The 22799-nt window shown below is 41.3% G+C and overlaps 2 protein-coding genes across 3 annotated transcripts; one reads left to right on the top strand and one right to left on the bottom strand.

Moving 5' to 3' along the window:
* Positions 1 to 7715: 7715 nt before the first annotated feature.
* LOC118785528 (sodium/myo-inositol cotransporter-like) lies at positions 7716 to 13569 on the bottom strand. 2 transcript variants are annotated; one of them, XM_036540246.1, is made up of 2 exons: positions 13534 to 13569; positions 7716 to 10272 (listed from the first exon to the last, which is right to left on the bottom strand). In XM_036540246.1, the coding sequence occupies exon 2, from the start codon at positions 9995 to 9997 to the stop codon at positions 7859 to 7861; it is 2139 nt and encodes a 712-aa protein (XP_036396139.1). In that variant the 5' UTR covers positions 9998 to 10272; positions 13534 to 13569; the 3' UTR covers positions 7716 to 7858. The 2 variants fall into 2 exon arrangements, with proteins under 2 accessions (XP_036396139.1, XP_036396138.1); XM_036540245.1 differs by having other exon boundaries at positions 13436 to 13550.
* Positions 13570 to 17255: 3686 nt separating this feature from the next.
* On the top strand, positions 17256 to 20697 carry LOC118785530 (ATP synthase subunit O, mitochondrial-like). Its single transcript, XM_036540247.1, has 7 exons — positions 17256 to 17329; positions 18049 to 18099; positions 18467 to 18577; positions 19107 to 19236; positions 19558 to 19670; positions 19995 to 20081; positions 20460 to 20697. Exons 1-7 carry the CDS (start codon positions 17303 to 17305, stop codon positions 20568 to 20570), a joined length of 630 nt encoding a protein of 209 aa, XP_036396140.1. The 5' UTR covers positions 17256 to 17302; the 3' UTR covers positions 20571 to 20697.
* The last annotated feature ends 2102 nt before the right edge of the window (positions 20698 to 22799 follow it).

Below are 22799 nucleotides of genomic sequence, written 5' to 3'. Positions count from 1 at the left end.
AGCCATTCAGAACTGTTTCTGTTGAATAATACTGTAATCTGAGGAATCCTTGCTATGCTGCACTTAGTTTAAATAGTAGCTCATATGGCATTTGTGGAATGCATTGAGTTTGTGTCAACATTACGTTGTGGCAAACTTTAGATCACATATCAGTGACTGGGGTCATGATCATCATGTTGTTGTTCTGTCCATGATCTCTCAGGCTTGTGAACAAATGTGACACATTCACATTAAGAAATCACAGAGTTGAAACCTCCTGACATACTCAGTGAATTGATCAGTTTCATAAGCGTATAATTTTACACTGTCTAGTCTCAGAATACAGAAACTGGACAATTGTGTGGTCTGTATTGCCTATTGAACCTTTACAGCGATTGCACAGCATAGACCTTTCCATTAAGAATGTTCCAGAATGTCTTTGACACAAATTTTGGGGTCAAGTGAAAGATATTGTGGCTGCTGTACAATATCCCTTGAACACCCCAGATTCTATATAAAATTCACACTTATTGGTCTTACTTAACTTACTTATTAATTACATCATGTTGTCACCACTTCAGTATGCATGAATGTTTGAGTCAATAATTAATAAATCAATAACTGAAATATTGATATAAATTCAATGCAAAACCACAGAATATGAGTGATTTGCTCTTAAATGGTTTAAAAATAGTTAAAACTTTTTAAAGGTTTAAACCCTATAACATATTGTGTTGGTTGTGTAATGTGATGTAATTTGATATGAAATGTAGGCCAATGTCATGTAATGTACAGCATTTCTCTTTTTGTCCATTGTTTCACAGTCACCATAGCAACCACTAGGTCACCTACATCGTACAGTGAAGTTCCCCATGAATTTCTACCTCAGAGCCACAGCGGGGGCCAAGGAGCTGCAGGCTATTGAGAGGGAAAACAACATGACCACTGTTTTAGGTACAAATGTGACCTTCATTCAATTATTTCCTCTACCAAAACCACCAGACCCACTGCAAGCTGTGACTGGCTCACTTACTCTCACTTGCCCCCAGTCTGCATGCAGGTAACTCTCACTCTCCGAGGATTATGCATTTCCATTTTGATACAACAAACATCACATATAACAAGAACACATTTTCATCAAAACAATACGCTATATGCTGCTGCAAAACCAGTATTGCAAAGTAAACAGGTATTACAGAACAGCATCTCCACAGTATTAATCTGGTATTTAAACATGTGTGTTTTAATTGTGCAAGGCAAGGCGCAATTAGTGATGGAATGAGTCTTGCTCTGCCCGGGATATTTTAATCTCAACAAATGTTGCCCTGATTTCCATGAATAGCTGGTTATTAAGAGACAAGCTGAGTATGGATAGGTTTTGGGTGGGGTGGTGTACAGGTTTGTTTGTAAAGGAGTTCTCCTAGTGAAAACCCTTCTGTGTCCATGTTCTTCTTTCTGAGGCACAGTGAGAACAGGAAACAATATTCTCCACTCCTGCTGCATACGGACAAGAGTTGCATTTTCAGGCCAGTGAAGGTTAATATAATATTGATTGTTTGTTGATGAGCGTGGAAGAAGCTGAGTAAGGGGATGTCAAGGCATATTTATATGGAATGACTACATAAACATTATCATTGATATATTTGAATCAATGTTATTGAATCAATGCTCTCCAATTAGAGAGGGTTTTAATTCAAGTGTTTAAGCCAAGGTGTGTGAGTAAATCACTTCTGTGTGAGCTGCACAGTCCGTATTACAGTCGCTCCATTTAAAACCTCATAAAGGTTTTGAACATTAAATCATCATGAAGTTATGAGATAAAATCTTCAAACTCTGGGGCTTGTTGAAAGATGACAGAGAAATGAAACTGGACATGAACTGGCACCAAGGCTGTCCACATTTCCAAGACCAGAAGTACATTTTCAGCATTTGAACATGAACTCAAATGTGAACTTGACTTAAAGAAGTTCCCTTTACACAAGACCAGGGATCGACAGGAGCTGAGAGCTCTGGTGAAGAAACAAGCAGCCAAGCAGAGAAGGGACTGGTAGTATGTTTCTTAAAAATGTGTTTCCATGTGCAATACTGAGCTTATATCATACTTATATACTTTCTTATATATATATTTCTTATATATATACTTATATTTCCCATTCACTGTCCTTTCTCCCAGCTTGTGTGAAAGAATACCAATTCAATGTGGTACACATTATTTTGCCACAGGTGCTGGTGTTATTTTCATTGTTAATCCTCTTGAGTGAGGATGAGACCCTGAGCATTCATGTACTCCATTCTGGCCATTTCTGTAGCTTCACAACTCAAGATGTGGAATAATAATTTTGGATATTATTGAAATCAAGGATTAATATTACATCATCCAAAAAGGCCAACGTGTTGCTAATACATTACACCTCGTCATGGAGAAGAGATAATTCTTTTTTCTGACTTGCTCAATCAATGTCCTGTTGATGGAGTAGTTTACCACTAAAGGGGGATTTTCTCAGTGCAGCAAGTAGGCCAGGTTTAACCACACACAACGGCAGAAGCAACTAGCCACAAACAGCTAGTGTACCAAAGTGGCATTTCCATTCAAGAAAACCCACGACAGACCAAATTAAACACCTGAAAACTTTCTTGATAAAAAAGCTTGTGGTTGAATGCAGGTTGAGCTTCTTCGTGTAAGAGGGTCATCTGACTCATCCTTCCCATCCTTAATCACTGAGTACCACTGACCCAAATAGAAGCACTACATTCAATAATGTCAGTTGGGAAAAACAGGAGAGAAATTATTTTAGAATATTAAATGAGGGCTGAATGCAATCAAGAACTGCACTAGTCACAATCTCAATTTGTCAAACGTCATAGTTATGTTGATTGATGCTACTTCACATTGGTAATTTTACACAGAAAGGTCCACTAAGGGCTGTCCCAGGGAAGTCCCCCGAGTGTTTCTGTTGGAAATACATTCAGTGTTTGATGAGAGCCAAATGAAACTAACACACTGCTGCCTCTTATACATTACAGTTTGTCCTGCCTGAGAAATAATACATTTCAAATTACAAGTAAAATACATTTCTTTACAGTGAAATACCTGCAGAAATACACACAGAATCTTGGTGGAAGAGACTGTACTGGATATGAGCACAGTAGCGGTATGGTTTGTGTCAAACAGTATTTCTGTAAAACATCAGTGTGAGGGAGATCATTGTGCTTTAGCCTTAGCTGGTGGAGACCATGCATCGCTCAAAGGGGGCACCTGAAAAACCTGAGGATGGCCATTCTGAGTAAATCTATTTTTGTTTTTGTTTCCGTTATCACCTGCATCTTTCACTGTGCACGCACAGTCATAATCAGCTCAATGAAAACTGCACATAATGATTAACAGGTGCTCTCCTAGTTCATTTCTGAGCCAAAGCTTTATCCACCCTTGTCTGTAAAAGGGTCAACTGCAAGGCCTTGCCCATTCTTGTGACCATACAGATAGTAACAGGATTAACTGTAGTACACTGTGAGTGGTGGCACACCTGTCTGCATGAGTCATCAGAGTAAGAGCCGTTGGCGTACTTTCCACAAAGACGTGGCCCCTACTCTGCTGTCGGCTGAAGCACAGTTCCCAGAACTGGGTGACATGTGGTGTCGAATAGGCACTGGTTCACACACACACAGCAAAGGCAGTTCTGAATGAGACAAACATGAATGGCTTTCAGGAAATGCTAAAATTCTGCTTGACCTCCGTACTATGAACAAGGCTTCTGCAAAACCTACCTGTCCAAATCCTGTGTGCATTAAGTTGATTGGTGGTTTCATGCTCTGAGCCACAATTAGCTTTCTCATTAAATTCTTTAAAGTGCTTGAAATGCGGACTATGACACATTTGATAGAAATATGCATGGTTGATTTTCAGATATTCTTTTTTCCTTTTCTTTGAACTCATTTTAGCATGCATGTATGTGTAAAGGCCATTTATGTCATGACTCATAATTCATGAGATATTTTATCTAATACCATGTTAGACTTTTTAATGGCTTTTTAAAATTACTAGAGATCTCCATCATTACAAGGTAATTCTGGATGAGGACATATAAGTACTTGAAAAGGGGAGCGAAAAGTTAGTTGATTGCCCATCACCGTTTAGTAGGCATGATTTCTGCTTTTACTGCATTATGTTTAACAATGTGATCATACAGAAGAATGGAAACATTCCAAAAATGTGTATCTGTAAATCTGCATGTCATTGCATGTCAAGCGGAATGTAGATTGCCAGCATTCTAAGTTCCTGACAAGTGTATATTCTTCAAACTTTGAACAACTATGCTGGTGTCTGTTGTTTCACATCTAAAGAAAAATTCTGTAATAAACGATACATCGATTATTTTTAGATTGGGTATACAAACCATAGCTCTATATACGGATACATTGAGCATTGAGCATCTGAGCAGGCCATGATGTTTTCTGTAACTTGAATTCTACATAGAGCAAACATTCTTAAATTCAGATTTATAATACTATATAAGTAGCTTTTCTTCTAGTAAAACAGAAGTCTCCTTTACACAAGGACAGTAAAGTCAATATGTCAATTCCCAAGATGCAAATAAGTTGGCTTAACATTCTCAAGTGGAAAATTACTAGCCAGAGAAAACAGCGAAGGGCTCACACAAAGCCACAGAAACGTTGCAAAGATGTATGTTCAGATATCTGCCTCACCAAAGAAACACTTAGACACCGGGGGAAAATTTTGTTGGTTTTCATTTTAGAAATGTGTGATTACAGAATTTCTGGTAATACACTGATCCATTCCTCCAAACAAAGCTGTTAAAGATTAAAGTAAAACACAGTTTTGTTCCTATTGCCCACCATAAGATTATTTTTGCCACTTCCTGTTCATTTTGCAAGGTCTGACAGCTCTTCATAATGCCGTTAGCTGACGTCACATTAGAGACTGAGATACTGGAGATAAGAAAACTCTTTGTCATGGCAATGTTGAGTGTCATGTTCATGAGGTTACATGAGGTGTTTACATCCAACAATCACACCACCGATTATTTTGGTTTTGCTCAAAGCAAAATTTGAACTTGAACTTTGAACTTTCTTCCATGTTCCGTGAAAGCTACGAAGACAGTGGACAATTGTAATGTTGTGCCTTTTGTTTACATTAAGGGTTAAAAAATGGAGAGCACCGGATAGTGTAATCAACATGAGACATAGTTACAGAAAACTCAAGGTTAAGGCTAACGAACCACTAGACAAACTGCTGTCAATGTCACGCGACTCCTAACGCAACCAGGCCGTACCAGATTGTTACGATGAGGTGAACCTAATGTACAATTAGTGATTCTAAAACAGGGGTATGTAAAGGGGGGAAAAAAAACATAAGAAGGATGTAATGCAAAGATGTTATGCAGGAAAATGAAAGCCAGAAAATGGTCTGGGTTCAGGTCATGCAGTCTGTTGCCATGTGAGGTTAAATGGCAAAGAAATAAATGTTTGTATGGTCTCAGACTTAACAGCCACTATGGGTATTTCTGTAAAAAAAAATCCTGCGTGGCTTGGTGGCATACACAAATTAATAAGGCACACATGTATTGAAATAAACTTGTTTATTCTTGTATATTTACTTACAACCAATGTCTCATCACATATTTGTCCATGTCTAAAATTAAGTATTTAAAGCTCTTTATTCGAGCAGAGCTAAGAAGTATCACTTCTGCTGCACAGTAAATTTCATTTTCAAAGGTTAGAACAATTCCCTTTTGGCTCTTCATGCCAAAGACATTGTCAGTTTTGGTGAACTTTCGTATGTTGCAAACTAACCACATAAAAATGCCTTTAACTGAGGGTAAAGTAGTCATTTTAGGAAAACAATTTTAACTGTACAGTATAAAGTTACAAAACAAATTCACATGTATTTACATGACGTGTACCTTTTGAGTTCTGTATCAATGCACAAGCCACAGCTTGTTAATTCTTAAATTTTTGGCACACAAAGACAGTTGAATGGGAGTAGCTTCAGATATCTGCATATCTGTCATACCATGTCAAACCATTTCATCAAACGAAATAAAATTCATGACCTGTGACAAACTGTTGCATACTTAAATTACTCACATCTTTCTGACATAAACAGGCCTCGCAACACATAGGTTTACAACAGTGGCAGAAAAATAATAATGACCAGAAATTCAAGTTCGGTGGTAGTCATTATAAGCAGTGACACTCACGTGTACAACCCAGCAAAACCTGGATATATTGACTTGGAAAAACTATTTCAATCAAGGTCGAGTTCTAAATTTTCCTGTCGCATGTAATATTTATGTGAATAAATAACATGCTGATTCACAGTCAACCCATGTACGAGTGCCAGACAGACAATGATTCTAGAAGAACATGATCATTTAGTTTAAATATTCCAACAGAGCACTGTGGAATCTTTAAGACATTACTATTAAAAGTGAAGGGAAGAAATCATATTCAAATATTTATGTTGAAATGCAATATGAATCCAAGGGATAGTCAACAATGCACCAAGCCCATTGGTTCCTGATTGGAAGCACAGAGCAGCAGACAATACTCCTTCCACTTTAAAAGTGGGGCCAGGATGTCTTGCTTAATTTGCATTCCAGGTCATTGTTCATTCTCTTTTTCCTGTGCGATTAGCTCAGACCCCTATCCTATCCCCCCTATCCTTTTCATTCTATGCTCCCTAATAGCAAGCTGGAGACAGAATTAGCAAGCTGCGCAAATAAATTTCAGTTTTACTAAAAACTGGGGAAATAAACACAAAAGCGAAAAAGAACATGCTGCCATTACTGCAAAAGGCAGCTGTACCCATTGACCAAAATAAATACAAAACAAAATAAATACAAATGGATAACCAAAGTCATTCACATCACATGCTTAAGCTGGACCTTCAACATTATTCTACCTCACTCTAGGAAAGAATGTAGTTCCTTTTACTCAATTCATGAAGTCACCCCCCCCCTTCAGTTCTACAGTATGAATCCAGTACAGTGCATGGATGGATCCCCCACTGATGTAAATACAGTGGCCATTTTCAAAATATAATTTATTTGAAACATTTGTGAGGATATGCAGAAAAGGGACAGTCTCTTGGGGTAGTGACCGATGGCACACCTACTGTGTGGTGGGTAACACTTGAGATACCTTACACTTACGATTACACAAACGCTTTCTGACAAAACCAAGACCACCGTGGCCTTTTGTTTAAAGGCAGTGCAAACAAAACTAAAAGTTCAGACTAAAACCATTGCCAGAGCAATTAGGAAATCCCAATTAATGCACATGGGATTTAAATTGCTTTTCTTTGTTTCAACATAGCAAATCTGTTGAGTTTTCTAGTGCCTCCATACTCATTTCATGAAGTGCTCTTACTACAGTATGTACCACTGGAAATAGTTATAATTTATGAAGGACATGATCCCAAAAACACTGCTAAATATTTATAATCCAGACAAACTGTATGCTGATAAAATCTGAATGCTAGAGTAATATCTGAGAATATATATTTATATATGGCAGATTTCACATTTTAATCACCTTCTTTAACAAAAGGCTACTTCATTATTCTCTTTCCCATCATTATTTAAAATAAACTAATTTCCAAAATTCATTTAGTAATGGTAAATATAAAATTTGGGTCTTCCCCACTTGTCCTTTAAACCTTTGATGACTCCTTATCAGGTCATCACAGGTTCTTCACTGCAAAAGCTGCTGTGGAATGCATCATTTTAAAGTTATTCTAATTATTGCAATATGAACCCTTTATGAAGCTGTAAATATTACAGAGTCCAAATCACTTGTCATAGCAAATCTTTGCAAATTTCACGGTGCTGTTATCTCTCATTTCCAATCCAGTCGCACACTACAAAGAGAAATAGACAAACAAGAAGACTCCTAGAGAGCACACTGCCACCAGGCCCAGGTTGAGAACCAGTCTGGTTCTGGGAGGCTCGTGAAGCATCGCCACAATGAGGCGCTGGTCCTCCTCTGCGTTACTGGACACGGCCTTTGCTGCTGGCTCCTTGTAACCACAGAACCAGTCCATCACCTTTGTGCACTTCCCACCCTCCCCGACGGTGCCGCCACCGTCCTCAGGACAGGGCTCATGCACCAGGCCTGCATGGCCGTTTCCACAGCGTTCCACAGCCGTCGAAGTCTCCGGGCCGGGAGTCGTGGGATGGTCCACAGGAGGAACCAGCAGCCCGATATCCGCCTCATCTACACCCCTGTCTTTCTGGACGTCCGAGGGAAGCTGCTTATGCAGGCTGCCGGTTCCATTGCAGTGATGCGGACCCCTGTCAGTAAGCTTGAAGGCCTCCTCCGCGTCTTTCACTGGCAGCTTCTCCTTACAGTCCAGCCCCCACAAGGTTGTGGTGGCGATCTGCTCTTTGCTTGGAGGTGAAGTGCAGAGGCTGACCACCACCGTCACCATTGCAGAGCTCCAGAACAGCATGGCCGCCACATACATGTAGTGAATGTCTTTGATGAAAGCTGGCCTGTCGTCGGGCTGATCACAGCGAGGCTCCCGGTACACAAAGGCCAGGATCAAGCGGATGGTACCCAAGACAAAACCAGTTACCCCTCCCCAAAAGGCGCCGGTCTCATTGCAGCGCTTCCAGAAAACCCCCAACAGGAACAGGGCAGCGACAGGTGGGGTGAGGTAGTCAGAAACCTCCTGAATGTACAGGTACATCTGCCCTCCTTGCATCTCAATAATGACTGGGACCCAAGCAATGCTGATCGCCACCATGAAGACTACAAAGAGCCTTCCCACCACCATCAGCTCCCTGGACGATGCGTGTTTCCTCAGCATCTTATATATGTCTAGGGTGAAGATGGTGCTGGCGCTGTTGAAGATGGAGTCCAGGTCACTCATCAGGGCAGCGATCATCACTGCCATCATGAGGCCTCGCAATCCCACCGGCATGATGTTCATGACCAGGCGAGGGTAGGCGATGTTGGAGCACCCTGCCGGGCTTCCACACACCTCCATGCAGTGCTCCGGGCTGATGCAGATGAGCTCCTCTGGAAACAGGATACGGGAGATCATCCCTGGGATAACGATGATAAACATGGGCAGGATCTTCAGGAAACCCGCCATGAGGGTCGACCCTTTGGCGTGGGCGATGTTCTTCGCGGCCAGTACCCTCTGGACAATGACCTGATCGGCACACCAGTACCAGATGGAGGCCGGGGTCTGGCCCAGGAGGAACCCGGGCCAAGGGATGTCCTCGTCCAAGGGGTCGCGCAAAACCTTGAGCGAATCTAGCTTGGGGTGGATGTGGCAGGTGTTGGTGTAGGTGAAGTTGCCGGACGCCAGGATCGCGGTGACGTTCGGGATGGCCTGCATGTACTTCGTCCGCACCCCTTCCAGACCCCCGACTTTCACCAGACTGATGACTGTCAGGGTGACGGCGCCAGCGATCATGAGAAGCGCCTGGAGCGTGTCGGTGTAGATGACGGCCGCCAGCCCCCCGGTGACTGTCATCACGGCCGTCATGGTGATCAGCAGGATCACAGACAGGTAAAGGTTCCACCCCAGAGACTCCTGGATGAACAGAGCCCCCGAGTACAAGTCCACAGAGAGCTTCGTGAAGATGTATAGCAGCAGGGTGAGGGCAGCGAAGTAGACTTTCAGCCGATTCCCCCCGAAGCGCTTGGAGAGGTATTCTGGCATGGTGTACACCCCTGAGTGGATGTAGACTGGAATGAAAACCCATCCCAAAAGCTGCAGGAGCAGCAGCGCGTTGAATTCCCAGGCCCCCACGGCGTACCCGCTGGCCGCCCCCGATCCTGCCAGGCCGATGAAATGCTCGCTGCCGATGTTACTGACGAAGAGAGATGCCCCGACGACAACCCAGGTCATGGAACGTCCAGCTAGAAAGTAGCCATGAACTGTGCTCCGGTTAGCCTTCCACATGGCAAAGAAGCCAATGGATAAGACCAGCACGAAGTAAAGTGCCACAACAGCAATGTCTGCGGCTTCCATTGCAGGGACCATTCTGGCAATGTTTAAAAATATAGATCAGATTAGACCCAGTTATTTTAAAGTGTACTGCTCTGGGGATAAAAATTAACTTTGTATCGGCAAATTTCATATGAATTAAGTATCGGTTCAGGACTGGTCAGAATGGTTTGTCCTTTGGTTTGCTGTCTGAATGGAAATGGTAGATTTCACAATCTGGTCAATTTGGTAAGATAATCCACCACCCATGCACTCTGATGATGCATTGGGGAAATTCTGGGAAGCTGCTGGAGACAGGGCTAGTTATATACCTGCAAGACAGCAAAGACAATACAAAGACTGAATTAGATGCATTGTAGATGGTGAGAGGGCATAACAGGGCAAATACTTGCAGAACACATTTCACATTACAACTGCAAATCCAAACTCACAACTGCTAGTTTCATTATTTTATTGATAAGTCAATGCCCTGGATTTTTGAAAAGCGAAACGTACATGGCTACATAATGAATCCAACTTTAACCTATTTTTTTCACAAATCACAAAGATTAAATGTTAGAATTCAAATGAATACCAACAGAAAACAAAAAAAACATTTATATTTCTGTATTAAAGTAACACAAAATGGCAGTTCCACAGTGCCATATACTACAGTTACAAATTCTCACCCTTAGCAATTTCAAGCACCTTTCATTCAAGTGGTGCATTCAAGCACCAACTGCCACATTTTTTTCAATACACAGCAGCAATTTTTAACTTGGATCATCATAATAGTTGTCATTTAACAAGAATTTCCTCTCCAACAAGCCCTGACACTGAAACAATGTTTTGCTTATATGATCTTCACTTGTGCCCACTCAGGTCACGATTGCTAAAAGGATTGCATACGCATTGCATACGCATTGCAAAAAGTCTAGCAGAAATGTGTGTGGGATTGACTCGCCAGCATTAATTAAGAAAACTTGCAGCAAAGAACTTCTTTCCAAGATAGTGTACTCTCTTTCTCTTCATATCAATCCACCTAAAATCCACTCAGATGATCACACTTGAGGGAGGGGGGTTAGGGGTATTTGTAAATGAGGTCCAAGAGAATAAAGGGGTGTGTGTGTGTGCGCGTGTGCCCCTTAACCAGCTATGAGGTCACTGAGGTGCGGACCTCGGTAATTTCTTTAGAGCTAAAAATAAAATTTGAAGCTAAATACAACTGATAAAAAAATCAGTGGCTGAGAACTTCTCCTCTGAGACGAGTGCATACTTAATTCAGTTTAGAATTGTTATTTAGTGTCCGCTGCGTGTCAGAGCATCATCAGCACTTTCACTGACAGCAGCAATTAGAATTTACACACGTTGGCAGCAGCAGGTGGCTTGTGTGTGAACTGGCAGCATACCATTCGGTAAGACAAAGCAATGATCGTTATGCCATTATCTGTGAGAAACATTCAAAACAGTAATGTGGTACAGTATCTGGAGTAAAGACAACTGTATGAAACATGTTAAATATACGTACTCTGGCCACGACGAAGGCTAGGCTATTTCTTTCATATTAGTAGGCTAGCTAACGTTTCACACAACGCCATTGATTAAAAACAGCTTATGTAGGCTACAGTATCAATAATAGTAGGCCTACGAAACATTTCAAAGCCAAATTTGGAAATTAATATAAGTGTATAATGATGTTCGCTTGTAATGGTGTTACAATGCTTAAGCATTTTTCTTTTATTTTTATAGATAGCTTAGTTTAATTATCATGCTTCATACCGTAGACCTATGCATTTTGATGCTCTAGAAATAATGTTGTTATGATTTATAAGTCAGTAAAACTTGTTTCTTGTAAATAGCAACAGGTCTCTTTCTGTGTATGTAATGTTTGTTTTGTTGCAGAATCTGTGAAAATGCATACATTATTATAAAGTATGTAGTTCACCTCATCTCAAAATACAGATGGCTATACTTCTCTGAAAACAGCTCAAAAACCAAGGTAATTACCAAGTCTGTCCTGTCCACGCAAATCACACAGTACGTGAACAAAATACACATTTGTAAGGGATGGGCAATGACAAATGGAATACTTCAAAACGGGTAACTAAGTACTCGTGTAAAAATGTATACAACAAAAATGATATTTCTGTTGTATTACGACGAATAAGGGGGTGAGAAGCAGGCAATCTTAACTTCAAGCTATCATTACGATGCCATCCTGTCCCATAAAATTCGCTACACGAATTCACAGCCATTCATTTATTTATTTTGTCCCATTGACATTGCAAATTTGTCCACTAGTTGTCCTACTTTCACACAAAGTTTTCCGGTAGAAAGGTTACAAGTTTCCTGTGAGACTACCCTCGCGTGTAAAATAGCTAAACAAATAAATTTTCGTGCGTAAATTTAAACCGTACTCTTCTTTCCCAATAACAGGAGAATGTCGAGCATGAAGAGATTACTGCAGTTAATTCATCCTGATTATTTTCAGAGCATCTTTATCTGCCGAAGTAACTGACACGTGAATCACTTAAGCGTTATCAAAAACCCCGTTAAAGTAGCCCCCCCCCCCCAATCATTTTCCTTCAACACATCACAAACAGGATCTTAATGTCAGCCCTGAGCTGTGTGTGTCTTTCCTGGATGTTGCGGATGCCTCCGATGCTATCTAGCTAACCAAGTGGAAGTTCATTTTCACAGACATTTCTGTGGTCGTTTTTGAATTTAACCACATGACGTTAGTATCAAGCATTTCGACTAGAATCAAGCTAGCTGCGCTATAAACCAATTGTTTAAATTCGTTAGCTAACGAATGCTAATTTGAAATTTAACGTCACATGTAAATTCTTGTTTGTCAGTGCGTACAGCTATGTAGCCAGCTAGATGGCTAATGTTAATTTATCATAGGAGGATGTGCCTCGATCCAGTCATTCATTCATTCGTCAGCGTGAGTTTTATGCTATAGGTTAGCTAAACAAATCTAGTTAGATAGCTACACAAATAGCTAGCTAGTTAAATATATATTTATATATTTCAACGGCTAAACTCAAGCAAAGTCTCGCTAATACAGCAACTCGGCTATTAAGCGTGACGTCTTCGTTCCCACATGAGTTAACGTTAGTTGTGAAGTGTCAGTTAGTTTGCTAAGTAGCTAACTAGATAACTCACGTTATTGAAGCTATTGCTTTACTTAGACATTGAAATGTTTCACTTACACAACGCTATCTAAATACAATCCAGCAAGTCCTCCTAGCTAGACTGCTATCCAAGTAACCAGCCATTTCATGAGTTTTTTTTTTATCCACCCTTATACTGAATCCACCACACAACAAATTAATCGTAGTTTCGAACTACAATAAGATCACATCCTTTTACCGATCCTTTCCTTCTGAGCTGGTAACCAGCAAGCTAGTAATAACTTGGCAGACTACTCAAAGTGTAGCTGACTTAACGAGTTAATAAAAACCGGGGAAGCGGGAAGAAATACACACTCACCATTTTCACTTATCCTTTTTTCAATCGATTTAACTAGCTACAGAAAACATTCCACTTTCGTTCAGTGACAAATACATTAAGGCGTTTCGCCAGCTCACCTAAGCACAGAGCACACTTCGCTTTGTCTCCTTTCCATGACAGTAACTCAATTCATTTCTACATCTTCCTACCGCTTTGGACGCTGGAGGTTCGTGCCTCCCCTTTTCCCGTACACGCCCACAAGTTAAACTTGTCAGCCTGGTACGCCCACTAGGGTCGCCTTCGGCATTCGTGAATGATGTACTGTACAGTAAGCTCCCTGCATATCTAGAGGTAAAATTGCATTACATTACATTGCATTACATTACATAACATGACATTACACTACGTTCGTTTAGCAGGCGCTCTTCTCTAGAGTGACGTCCAGCACAAGAGAATAGAATTGTATCCATCAAAGTTGAACGAGCAACAGTGTCAGACTAGGCTAACAACACTCCCAGGCCATTGAATATCAGGATGACACCATTCAAGCACTACCTCAAGCATTATCCCAAGTTAACTTGTGCTAATCCGAAACTAGAAAACTAAGGAAAGTCAATGTTAACATCTTATATACTAACAATGTTAACAAACGACTGTTGACAGCAAATCAGATAAGACGTTTTCGATTAGCAGAAGAATAACACATTTCCTCACTTCAGAAAATGACAAAAGGTTGCATGAATGATTACCATGACACTTTCACTATGTATCTGCACATTTATGCTAAATTTGATATTGTCACAATGAAGTGGCCAGCTGTCAGAACAGAAAGGCGCTGTCATTCATAGGTAAACTGAGGCTGACATTCATAATTGTAAAAAAAAAAAAAAAATCGATAGATGAAGATGAAAAGAGGCTAGAGGACATAGCAATAATTCATAATGTCAGAGGCCACTGATGTATTATGCAAAGATTGATCAGCCATCCACTTGATGGATCAGTCCATGTTGTGTGCGTGGAGGCTAACTCCCTGAGAGTAAGTAGGAGTGCAAACACTCAAGAAATGATTACCGCATGACAATGACTGATTGGAATCAAGTCATGCTGCTCTACCATGCTGCCTGTTTGGTAGGCTGACATATTTTATTGATAACCCACACAAAGTGTGTCACATATCCCCATCCTAGGAGCAGTTATCACTTCTACCAAACGTGTTGGGTGCTAAACACAGATGAGTGAAATATTAAGCCACAAAACTTGTTTTCTGAAACCATTTTCAATTTCCCAAATAGTCTGAAACTGCTTTCATGAAATCCAGATGCAGATGATTACTTTCTCATACTTTGTTAAAAGATACCAGTGTCCAACTTCATAATTTCCTTTGGACCCACTATAATTTTTAAGCCATGTATCTGACTAAAAGGTATAACATGCAACATGTAACAATTCATTGTTTTCACAAGGAAACAGCCACATCTGTGCAGTTACTGATCTACTGCATTCAGACAAATACAATTAATAAGTGACACACAGTAAGTAAATTCACATTATTTATTACCTACAACCCGACAGGTGAAAAACAGAGAATTCTGTAAAGGCATCATGATGTTGCATTTTCCCCAATGGAAAAATGCTCTCTCATTTTCTCTTCAGAGTGAGAACTGGTTTACAGTTAAACTAAGTGTTCTCCTTGTGTCATACTTCAAACATATTGTAAACACCAATAACTCAGTTACATCTCAAAATCAAGGTGACTTTTCAACTGCTGTCCTTTTATCATGGCTGAAAACATTACAACAAACCTGCAACTTGGTCAGCAGCACTGCTCTCCCTGCCACATTTAAGATATTTTAAAAATTATCAAAATTGTACGAAATATTTGATAATAATACGCTATAATCATAAAGCCCGTGTGATCCATCTATTGGGCAATAAAATTAGAAGAATAAGAGGTTAACCTTAATAGTCAAAAACCCTTAAAAAGCCATGAGATATTCTCCCTAAGTTGAACATCGACATGGCCATCTTGGGCCGATAAAGCAGAAGCAGCTAGTACAGAAAAGTTAATATGTAGTTAATCATGTTTGAGCATATATTGATAGATGAATGCTGTTATTGCTAAGATCATTAGCCATTTAGAATTTTGTTCTACTTTCTGGGTTTGAGTATTTCTGAGGAACTTTTGGGGAACTTTTTTGTCTCTCTTGGAACAATATTCCCAGCTGAATTACTAAAACATAAGAGGAAAGGCATAGCTGAGTTTCAGCTGTAGATGTTTTGTCATTTTGCTGAGCCTACAGCTCATATTTCCCTTATATATGAGACAAATATTTGCAAATGCCAGATGGATAACTTGGGTGTCAGAGGAGTATGAGTGGAGCAAGAAGGACGTGTAGGAAAAGCAGAACAGGTTGTTGATAGAGCAGGCACAGCTGGGAAAGGGGGCATCCCAGCCACCATGGTCCACAGGAGATGGGTGCAGCCCAAAACTTTGAAATCAGCCTCGGGTGAAAACAGAACTACCACTAATACTGTTAATATTAAGAGGAAGATAAAGAATATCATAACAAAAAGAAGTCATAATAATGTTGATTCATGACTGTGAGTAATTCATGAAAAATGTATGCAAAAATAGCGCATTGACGCAAATGGCTGTCAGAATGTCTCGTGATGAGTTCACTGAAGCTAAACAGAAGTCATGTCCTTGCTAGGTGTAAAAGTTGCTTAATTGTAGTTAGTAAGAGGATATTCGACTAGGATATCGAGGATATTGACTCTCCTGTAGTGTACTATGGACCCGATAGTGTGTATAACAGCCATTGGCTGGGGGAGGTCAGTGGAAAGGAAGATTGTGTGCATCTCACTTCATATGTGACTGGAGATGAAATGCTTTAGTTTGATGAAGCCTATTGTCTCTCCCAGCATGCACTGCTGTTCAGCCCTAAATGTATACATGCCTCACTTTCCTTTTTAAAAGAAATACAGTTATCTTAGAGTTTGGTTATATTTGCCATGTGAACATCTTTTTAAAGCCACATGAGTTCTGAATGCAGTCTTCTAGTGTGTGCTTATTTCTTAGTCATTGTTTCTGTTTCCCATAAAATAACAACTATGAAGTAAATGCATAAAATAATTCAAAAACAAGCACGCTGTTTTACATACTTCATCAGCTGGAACAACTGATTTCCCAAGTGGCTGTCCTAAAAGACAGAGAAATTTCAAATCAAGCTTGGAATAGCCATCTGTTTCTCAAATAATCAGCCAGTCTTTGTTTAGGTTGGTCCTTGCTTGAAAGTAATAAGTCCCAAACCTATCACTACAGCTGGAGTAATTTCAGTATGTAAGGCACAATACATATTATTTTATGTTTTATGCATTGTAATTAATTTTTTAAACCCTGAATCACTTTGTATAATGTGAAATAATTCATATAGACAAAGACAAAAATGTTCAGCCTAGGATCATTGTAAGTGTCACTCGTTACTCCAATCAACAGGTATTTTACCTGAATATTCAATATGATAACATCAATAACACTGTATTTTCATATGAGCAAACCAGTGACACAACATTTATGAACATCTGAGGGAGGTAAGGGAGAAATCAAAGATTATGGTGTCAAGGTTAGCTAAGAGCAGTGTTTGAGATTTGAAGAGGTAAGGTATTTATTTTCATGCTGAGAAGCAAAAATATAACGTTGCGTAAAATATGAGCTAATGTCATCCATAAAATGAAAGTGCCAGAGAAAGAAAGAAAACAAAGACCCTAATTGCTCATGCCTTCCTGGCGTGCAAAAAGCTTTTCGCAACAAATGTCATAAAACTACAACTCCCAGTGTTCCTGCAGAGTTGTTGCGTTTCATCCGTTCATGCGCACTAGGATTGACCTACACAGTTGCAGGAGAAAATGGCAGCAGCCAGGCTTGGGCAGCAGGTATGCCATCTGTAAAGTCATTGTGGACATGACGCCTGATTTAAATGAGTCTTGTATGAAACTTATGAGATAATATATTTTCTGTAAGAGGCTTAGGTTTTATGAGGAGTTACTCAATGAATGCGCAGCGGTCATCTTGCCAGCTCGCGAGCTAAGTTAGGCCTTGCTTGTTCAAATGAACTTGGACGTTACCAGAACTGCATTCATAAGAAACGTTCTGTGTTCTGTCTCCACGTTTGCTAAACTGTTGATTTTTTTCAGTTTAGTTCACCGTCTTCCAAGTTTCTGACAAAGCGCTGTACGTTTCACTTGAATGTCTTCATGCATTGCAGATATGAGCTAGCGTTGTTAGTGTTCGTTTAATGGCTTGAGGTTTAAAAGCTTAATGAGACTGTCAAGGAATTAACTCGCCCTCTAGCCAGTGCATTTTACCACCGTTCTTACATGTTGTGAGTCGTATAGGCAGAAGTACCACTTTTGCGTTGTCAGATTAGGGAGCCTGTTATCTGAGCTTTCTTGTTTGTGATGAAGTTGGTCCTATTTGGATGTTGTAACATTGTCATTTCGCAGGAAGCTGGGATATTGGATTCATTACATTACATTACATTACATTCATTTAGCGGGCGCTCTTATCCAGAGCGACTTGCAGGATTTATGGAGACATATCTGTCATAGTTAGCTTTATGATCACTGTTTGTGTCCTCTGTTTCGCCCTGTAGGTGCGTCATTTCAGCTCCACGGTGAGCAGACCAGTGGCCAAGCTGGTCAAGGTAAGACAACACAAGTCCGACCAGTTGTCAAAAACTGTTTTCCATTCTGATTTCCATTAGCTTCCTGTTAAAATGTTTTCAGCCCCATTTTGTTAAAGTCTTTCTTACACCATAGAAGACTTTGTTCGGTACATTCCGTTCCTCAGAGATCCACGTTGCTGTTAAATGTATAACATAGCTCTGTGAAAACATGTCATTAGCCTTTTCCCCATGATGAAACAAAATTTTGAGACTGAAGGATTCCATACTGTCAAAAGGGGCTCACTGTCAAAACGTTGCTCAAAACTATAATGGGATCAAATGAAGAAAATGAGAGGTTGGGGTCAGGTAGGACATTCCCAGGTTAACAGCCACGTCCCTGTTCCAGCCTCCCATTCAGGTGTATGGAGTGGAGGGCCGCTACGCCACTGCCCTATACTCGGCTGCCAGCAAGCAGAAGAAGCTCGATCAAGTGGAGAAGGAGCTAGCCCGTGTCTCTGTAAGTCTGCCTGCACGCTGAAACACTGCATTCAGGAGCTGGAGCTTTTTGTCTTAATGTCACTGTTAGGATTCACAGCTGCAGTCTGCAGTTTGTATAATGATTCCAAATATTTGCTATTCCCATTTGATGCGGCATGCTATGTGTGAATCTCATGTTGTTTAGTTATTACTTTTACATTTGAGTATGAATGTTAGAAAGCCAGGCCCAGTGCCAGGAGAAAATTCAGAGGGGTATAGTTGCCATCTCTGGGGGTGGCACAAAGAGTCATGTCTTAAAAAAAGTAATAAATACTATGTAGAAAACTGGGGGTGCACTGAGGTCTGTCTGGGGGTGCAATGCACTCCTAAGCACCCCCATAGCACCGGGTCTGTTTAAAGCAGTCAGCCTAGAGTCAAACATTCCTCCCAGCTGCTGATGAACATAAATGAAACTTAAGTTTTTAATTCTTGTTGCTGTCAGTGAGTTGGTGTTAGGCAGGTAAATCATGAAGCTTGTGGGTGGCTCATGTCGTCCCCCCCCCTTGCAGGGCCTGATCGCTGACCCTAAGCTGTCCGGCATCGTGATGAACCCGCACGTAAAGCGGAGCATCAAGCAGAAGACCTTCAACGACGCTCTCACCAAGGAGAAGCTCTCCCCCATCACCATCAACCTCATCAGTGAGTCCTCAGCAAGGGCCTCTTCACATGCAGTGACTGTCCCCTTCATGTGCACAGACAGGGCAGGACTGTTTCCTTCATGTGGAGAGACAGGGCAAGACTGTCCCCTTCATGTGGAGAGACAGGCCAGGACTGTCCCCTACATGGTGTGGGACAGTTGAGATAGTAATTAGACCTGTAACCCAATTGCTGCTTTCACTTAGACTAGTGCAGTGGGGCATTTGTCCATTGCCACATTGTGTTCAGCTACCTGAACCTGAACCTAGCTACCTATTCGTCAGAATAGAGTAATGACCTGTTACTCGTCTGTCTGCTCCTCAGATGTTCTGGCCGAAAACGGCCGTCTGACCCTGACCCCTGATGTCATCTCCGCATTCGCCAAGATGATGAGTGCCCATCGGGGAGAGGTCATCTGCTCTGTCACTACCGCCCAGGTGGGCCCAATACCATCCACAGTTATATCTGCCTGCCTGCCAGAGTCACTGTACTCAGACACACATACTTACTCAGCTGAACTCTGTTTGTCACAAGGTGCATACCACTCTGTACAGATACACAGAAAATATTTAACACCCGACACAAGTTTAAATGTGAATTATTACATAGACAGTGCTCACTGCTTCAGCTCGGTGCACGCTCAGTGCCAAACAAAGGATGTACAGTAGGTATGGCAGTTATATGGTGGTACTGCAAAAGGACCATTCGTGCGACTAGAGTCTGATTTTTGAAGTGTTGTGTGTTTCTGCTGGCATTTGCAGGCTTTAGATGAGGCCAACCTGGCGGAGCTGAAAACAGCCCTGAACGGCTTCCTGCAGAAGGGAGAGACACTCAAGCTGGAGACCAAGGTGAGAACACAGGGCCCAGACTGCTGGGAATGTGGACTTTTACTGGGCCCAGGCTAAGAATGTTGCCTCTTTCTGGGAGTAATTTGCACAGCAGATCCTTATTCAGGATTACTTCAGTGAGCATCACTATTAATTTGTCCAAGAGTTTAGCTAGCCTGATGTAGGACTGGGGAACTGAGTTGTGTGAATCAGAATACTTCCTCCTTATTAAAGATGTGAGTCACCCTTCTGATTGAAAAAAAAATTATGGTGAAAGCCATAGAAACAGCTCTTAAATGGGAGTACCTTTATTTTTTTGAAGCTTTATTAAAAGTGATGGAAGATGATGAAAGAAGGAAAGCTTAAGTGTGCAGTGGGTGATCTGTCCTCTCTCCACAGCTGGACCCCTCCATCCTGGGTGGCATGATCGTCAGCATCGGGGACAAATACGTGGACATGTCCACCAAGTCCAAGATCCAGAAGCTGACCAAAATCATCAGGGAGACATAAGTCCTGTGGACTTATCATAGTGGAGGAGGGGATCACGATTGTTAATAGCAGCCTGGCCATTGATCGGTATCGTTATTAAACGCCTGTACCTGTTGTTGTGTTCATAATAAATATTCTGTAACATAGACTCTTCGGCTGTGTTTCTTATAATGGGTTATAAATATCGCTGTTTCCCAGCTGAGGCCCAGCTCATGTCATGGCTCTTCATTCCCAGCATTTCATTTGCATGTGCGTCATCTCGCCGATGGTGAAGTTTCAGACTCCTGTTTGTTAGACACAAATGAGATGTGCACTATTTTGCTTGCGGCACTCGAGCCAAAAGCGGTACTTTCAGCGGCCGTTCAGACGTGCGTTTGCGTACTGTTCCAGGCTGCAGTGCCTTATTTTAGAACTCTTCCAGCTAACCCCTGACCCTGGGTCTGCAAAATCTCTGAAGGCATTTCAGTTGGACATTGTGAAGTTGACACATGTACAGAATGTGTTTATCAATGTCTCCAGCAAAGGTCGATGGATTGCATTCACTTAACATTCTGAACTCCATCACTAAGATAATCTCCCAGACAGGACTAAACTATGTCATTCAAGTAATGCTCATGTATATCAAACAATGAAGGTAAATTCAAAGCTGTGTGAACTCCCCAGCATAAATAGCTGCAACCACACTATATGACAGGAGTCAGTCTGACGAAGCGCATGTTAAAGAAAGGACTTGTTTTAATGAGACTGCTCTCTCCATAGGTTTACATTTTACAGTACTGCGCACCCAGAGCCTGGCATGGTCTCCAGTGCCAGGGACCCAACATGGATTTATGACATAGAATTTGCATGCTGTGTGGGCACTGGAGGGTGGAGGGGATAGAAAATAAAATACAAGGGAATTACTGTAAGAGCTATTATACAAATTACAAATAATACAAATGAAATTGCATACTCGCTAGATTGTAATTAGGAAAATAAGATAATCCCATCCCACTAGACTACTGTCCCCTTCAGCCAAGGAACTTTCAGTTTCCCTTGGCCAGTTGAGTTTTACCTTCAACATTTAAGACAATACACAGTTATACAAGTATCATAGTCATAGTAATTCTTCATTTCGCTTTAATAAATTATCTGAACAGCCACATACTGCAATTGATACGCTAGAACATCCTAAATAAAAATAAAGGATTGCTTACTGGTTTGAGTAAAGAGAAAGTGCACTACTGGGAGCGACTGTAAAAAAAAAAAACAAAAAAAAAAAAACACACACACACATACACATACACACACACACACACTCCAGGACAGGAGTCTCTCACACAGGAGAAAATCAACTGTACTCATCCACTCAATCTCTAAGAAGAAGCTGTGGTTTATGAGGACGCTTCAATTGAAGCATCCAAGACACGGACACACAGACACACTCACACATACATACATACATATACACACACACACAAACTCTACTTGCAGGCTCTGCAAAAGCTGTCTCCCCTGACCTCCCACACCACCTATCCCCAGCACTGTAGGCTGTTGCGTAGAGAAACACCGAGGCAAAAAGGCCTTATGACTACCCTTATGACTACAACGGCCTGTGCTCATATTCAGTATTCTGTATCTTGGACCCTTACAAAGTATGAAATAAATGGAGTCAGCTGAATTCCACCCTCTACGCAAGAACCTGTGAGACGTCGAGTCCTGGTAGATTCGGGCTTTCCGGTGAACTGGATACGCGGCGTATTTGACCAGGATTAGCTGCTCATATAATTTGATCCAGATCAAAGCTGGTTGGTAAACATGTCTGTTGTCTTTGTCACGGATGAGCTGCAGCAGAGAGGTAATGAAGCACAGACAGCCTGATGCAGCCAAGAAAAATGAGGCACTGATGCCTTTACCTTTCTTAGCGACCCTGTGTGCCTGTGCTATGCAGTGGGTGGGACACGACAAAGGCAGCAGCATTCGCTGCCCCCCCCCCCCCCCCCCCCTCTCTCTGACGAGGCCCTGAGAGCTGAGATTCCCTGTGAATCAGTAATTACTGTTTTACCAGCAAGGTTCATTCATACCAGTTCCAAGCTGTTATATCTGGTTGCTAATCTGAGAGTGTCGCATTGCATGCTGTTCACAGCATGTGCCATGAGGGTAAACAAGAAAGGAAATGGAGCCCGTGAAAAAACCATGACAAATTTCTTCCTGTTTGAATGATGACTGACAGACCATATGGCATCCAGCTGAACGTTGATGTTCCCTTTT

This window comes from Megalops cyprinoides, chromosome 11, assembly GCF_013368585.1.
Source record: "Megalops cyprinoides isolate fMegCyp1 chromosome 11, fMegCyp1.pri, whole genome shotgun sequence".
Classification (NCBI taxonomy): Eukaryota; Metazoa; Chordata; class Actinopteri; order Elopiformes; family Megalopidae; genus Megalops; species Megalops cyprinoides.
The sequence above is the reverse complement of the archived record's forward strand: the minus strand, read 5'-3'. Positions and strand labels throughout refer to the sequence as shown.

Coding starts and splice junctions, on each gene's coding strand:
- LOC118785530 (XM_036540247.1), top strand. CDS start 17,303: ATGGCAGCAGCCAGGCTTGGGCAGCAG. Junction 18,578..19,106: donor AGGAGCTAGCCCGTGTCTCT/GTAAGTCTGCCT, acceptor CCCCCCTTGCAG/GGCCTGATCGCTGACCCTAA. Junction 20,082..20,459: donor CACTCAAGCTGGAGACCAAG/GTGAGAACACAG, acceptor CTCTCTCCACAG/CTGGACCCCTCCATCCTGGG.
- LOC118785528 (XM_036540246.1), bottom strand. CDS start 9,997: ATGGTCCCTGCAATGGAAGCCGCAGACATTGCTGTTGTGGCACTTTAC.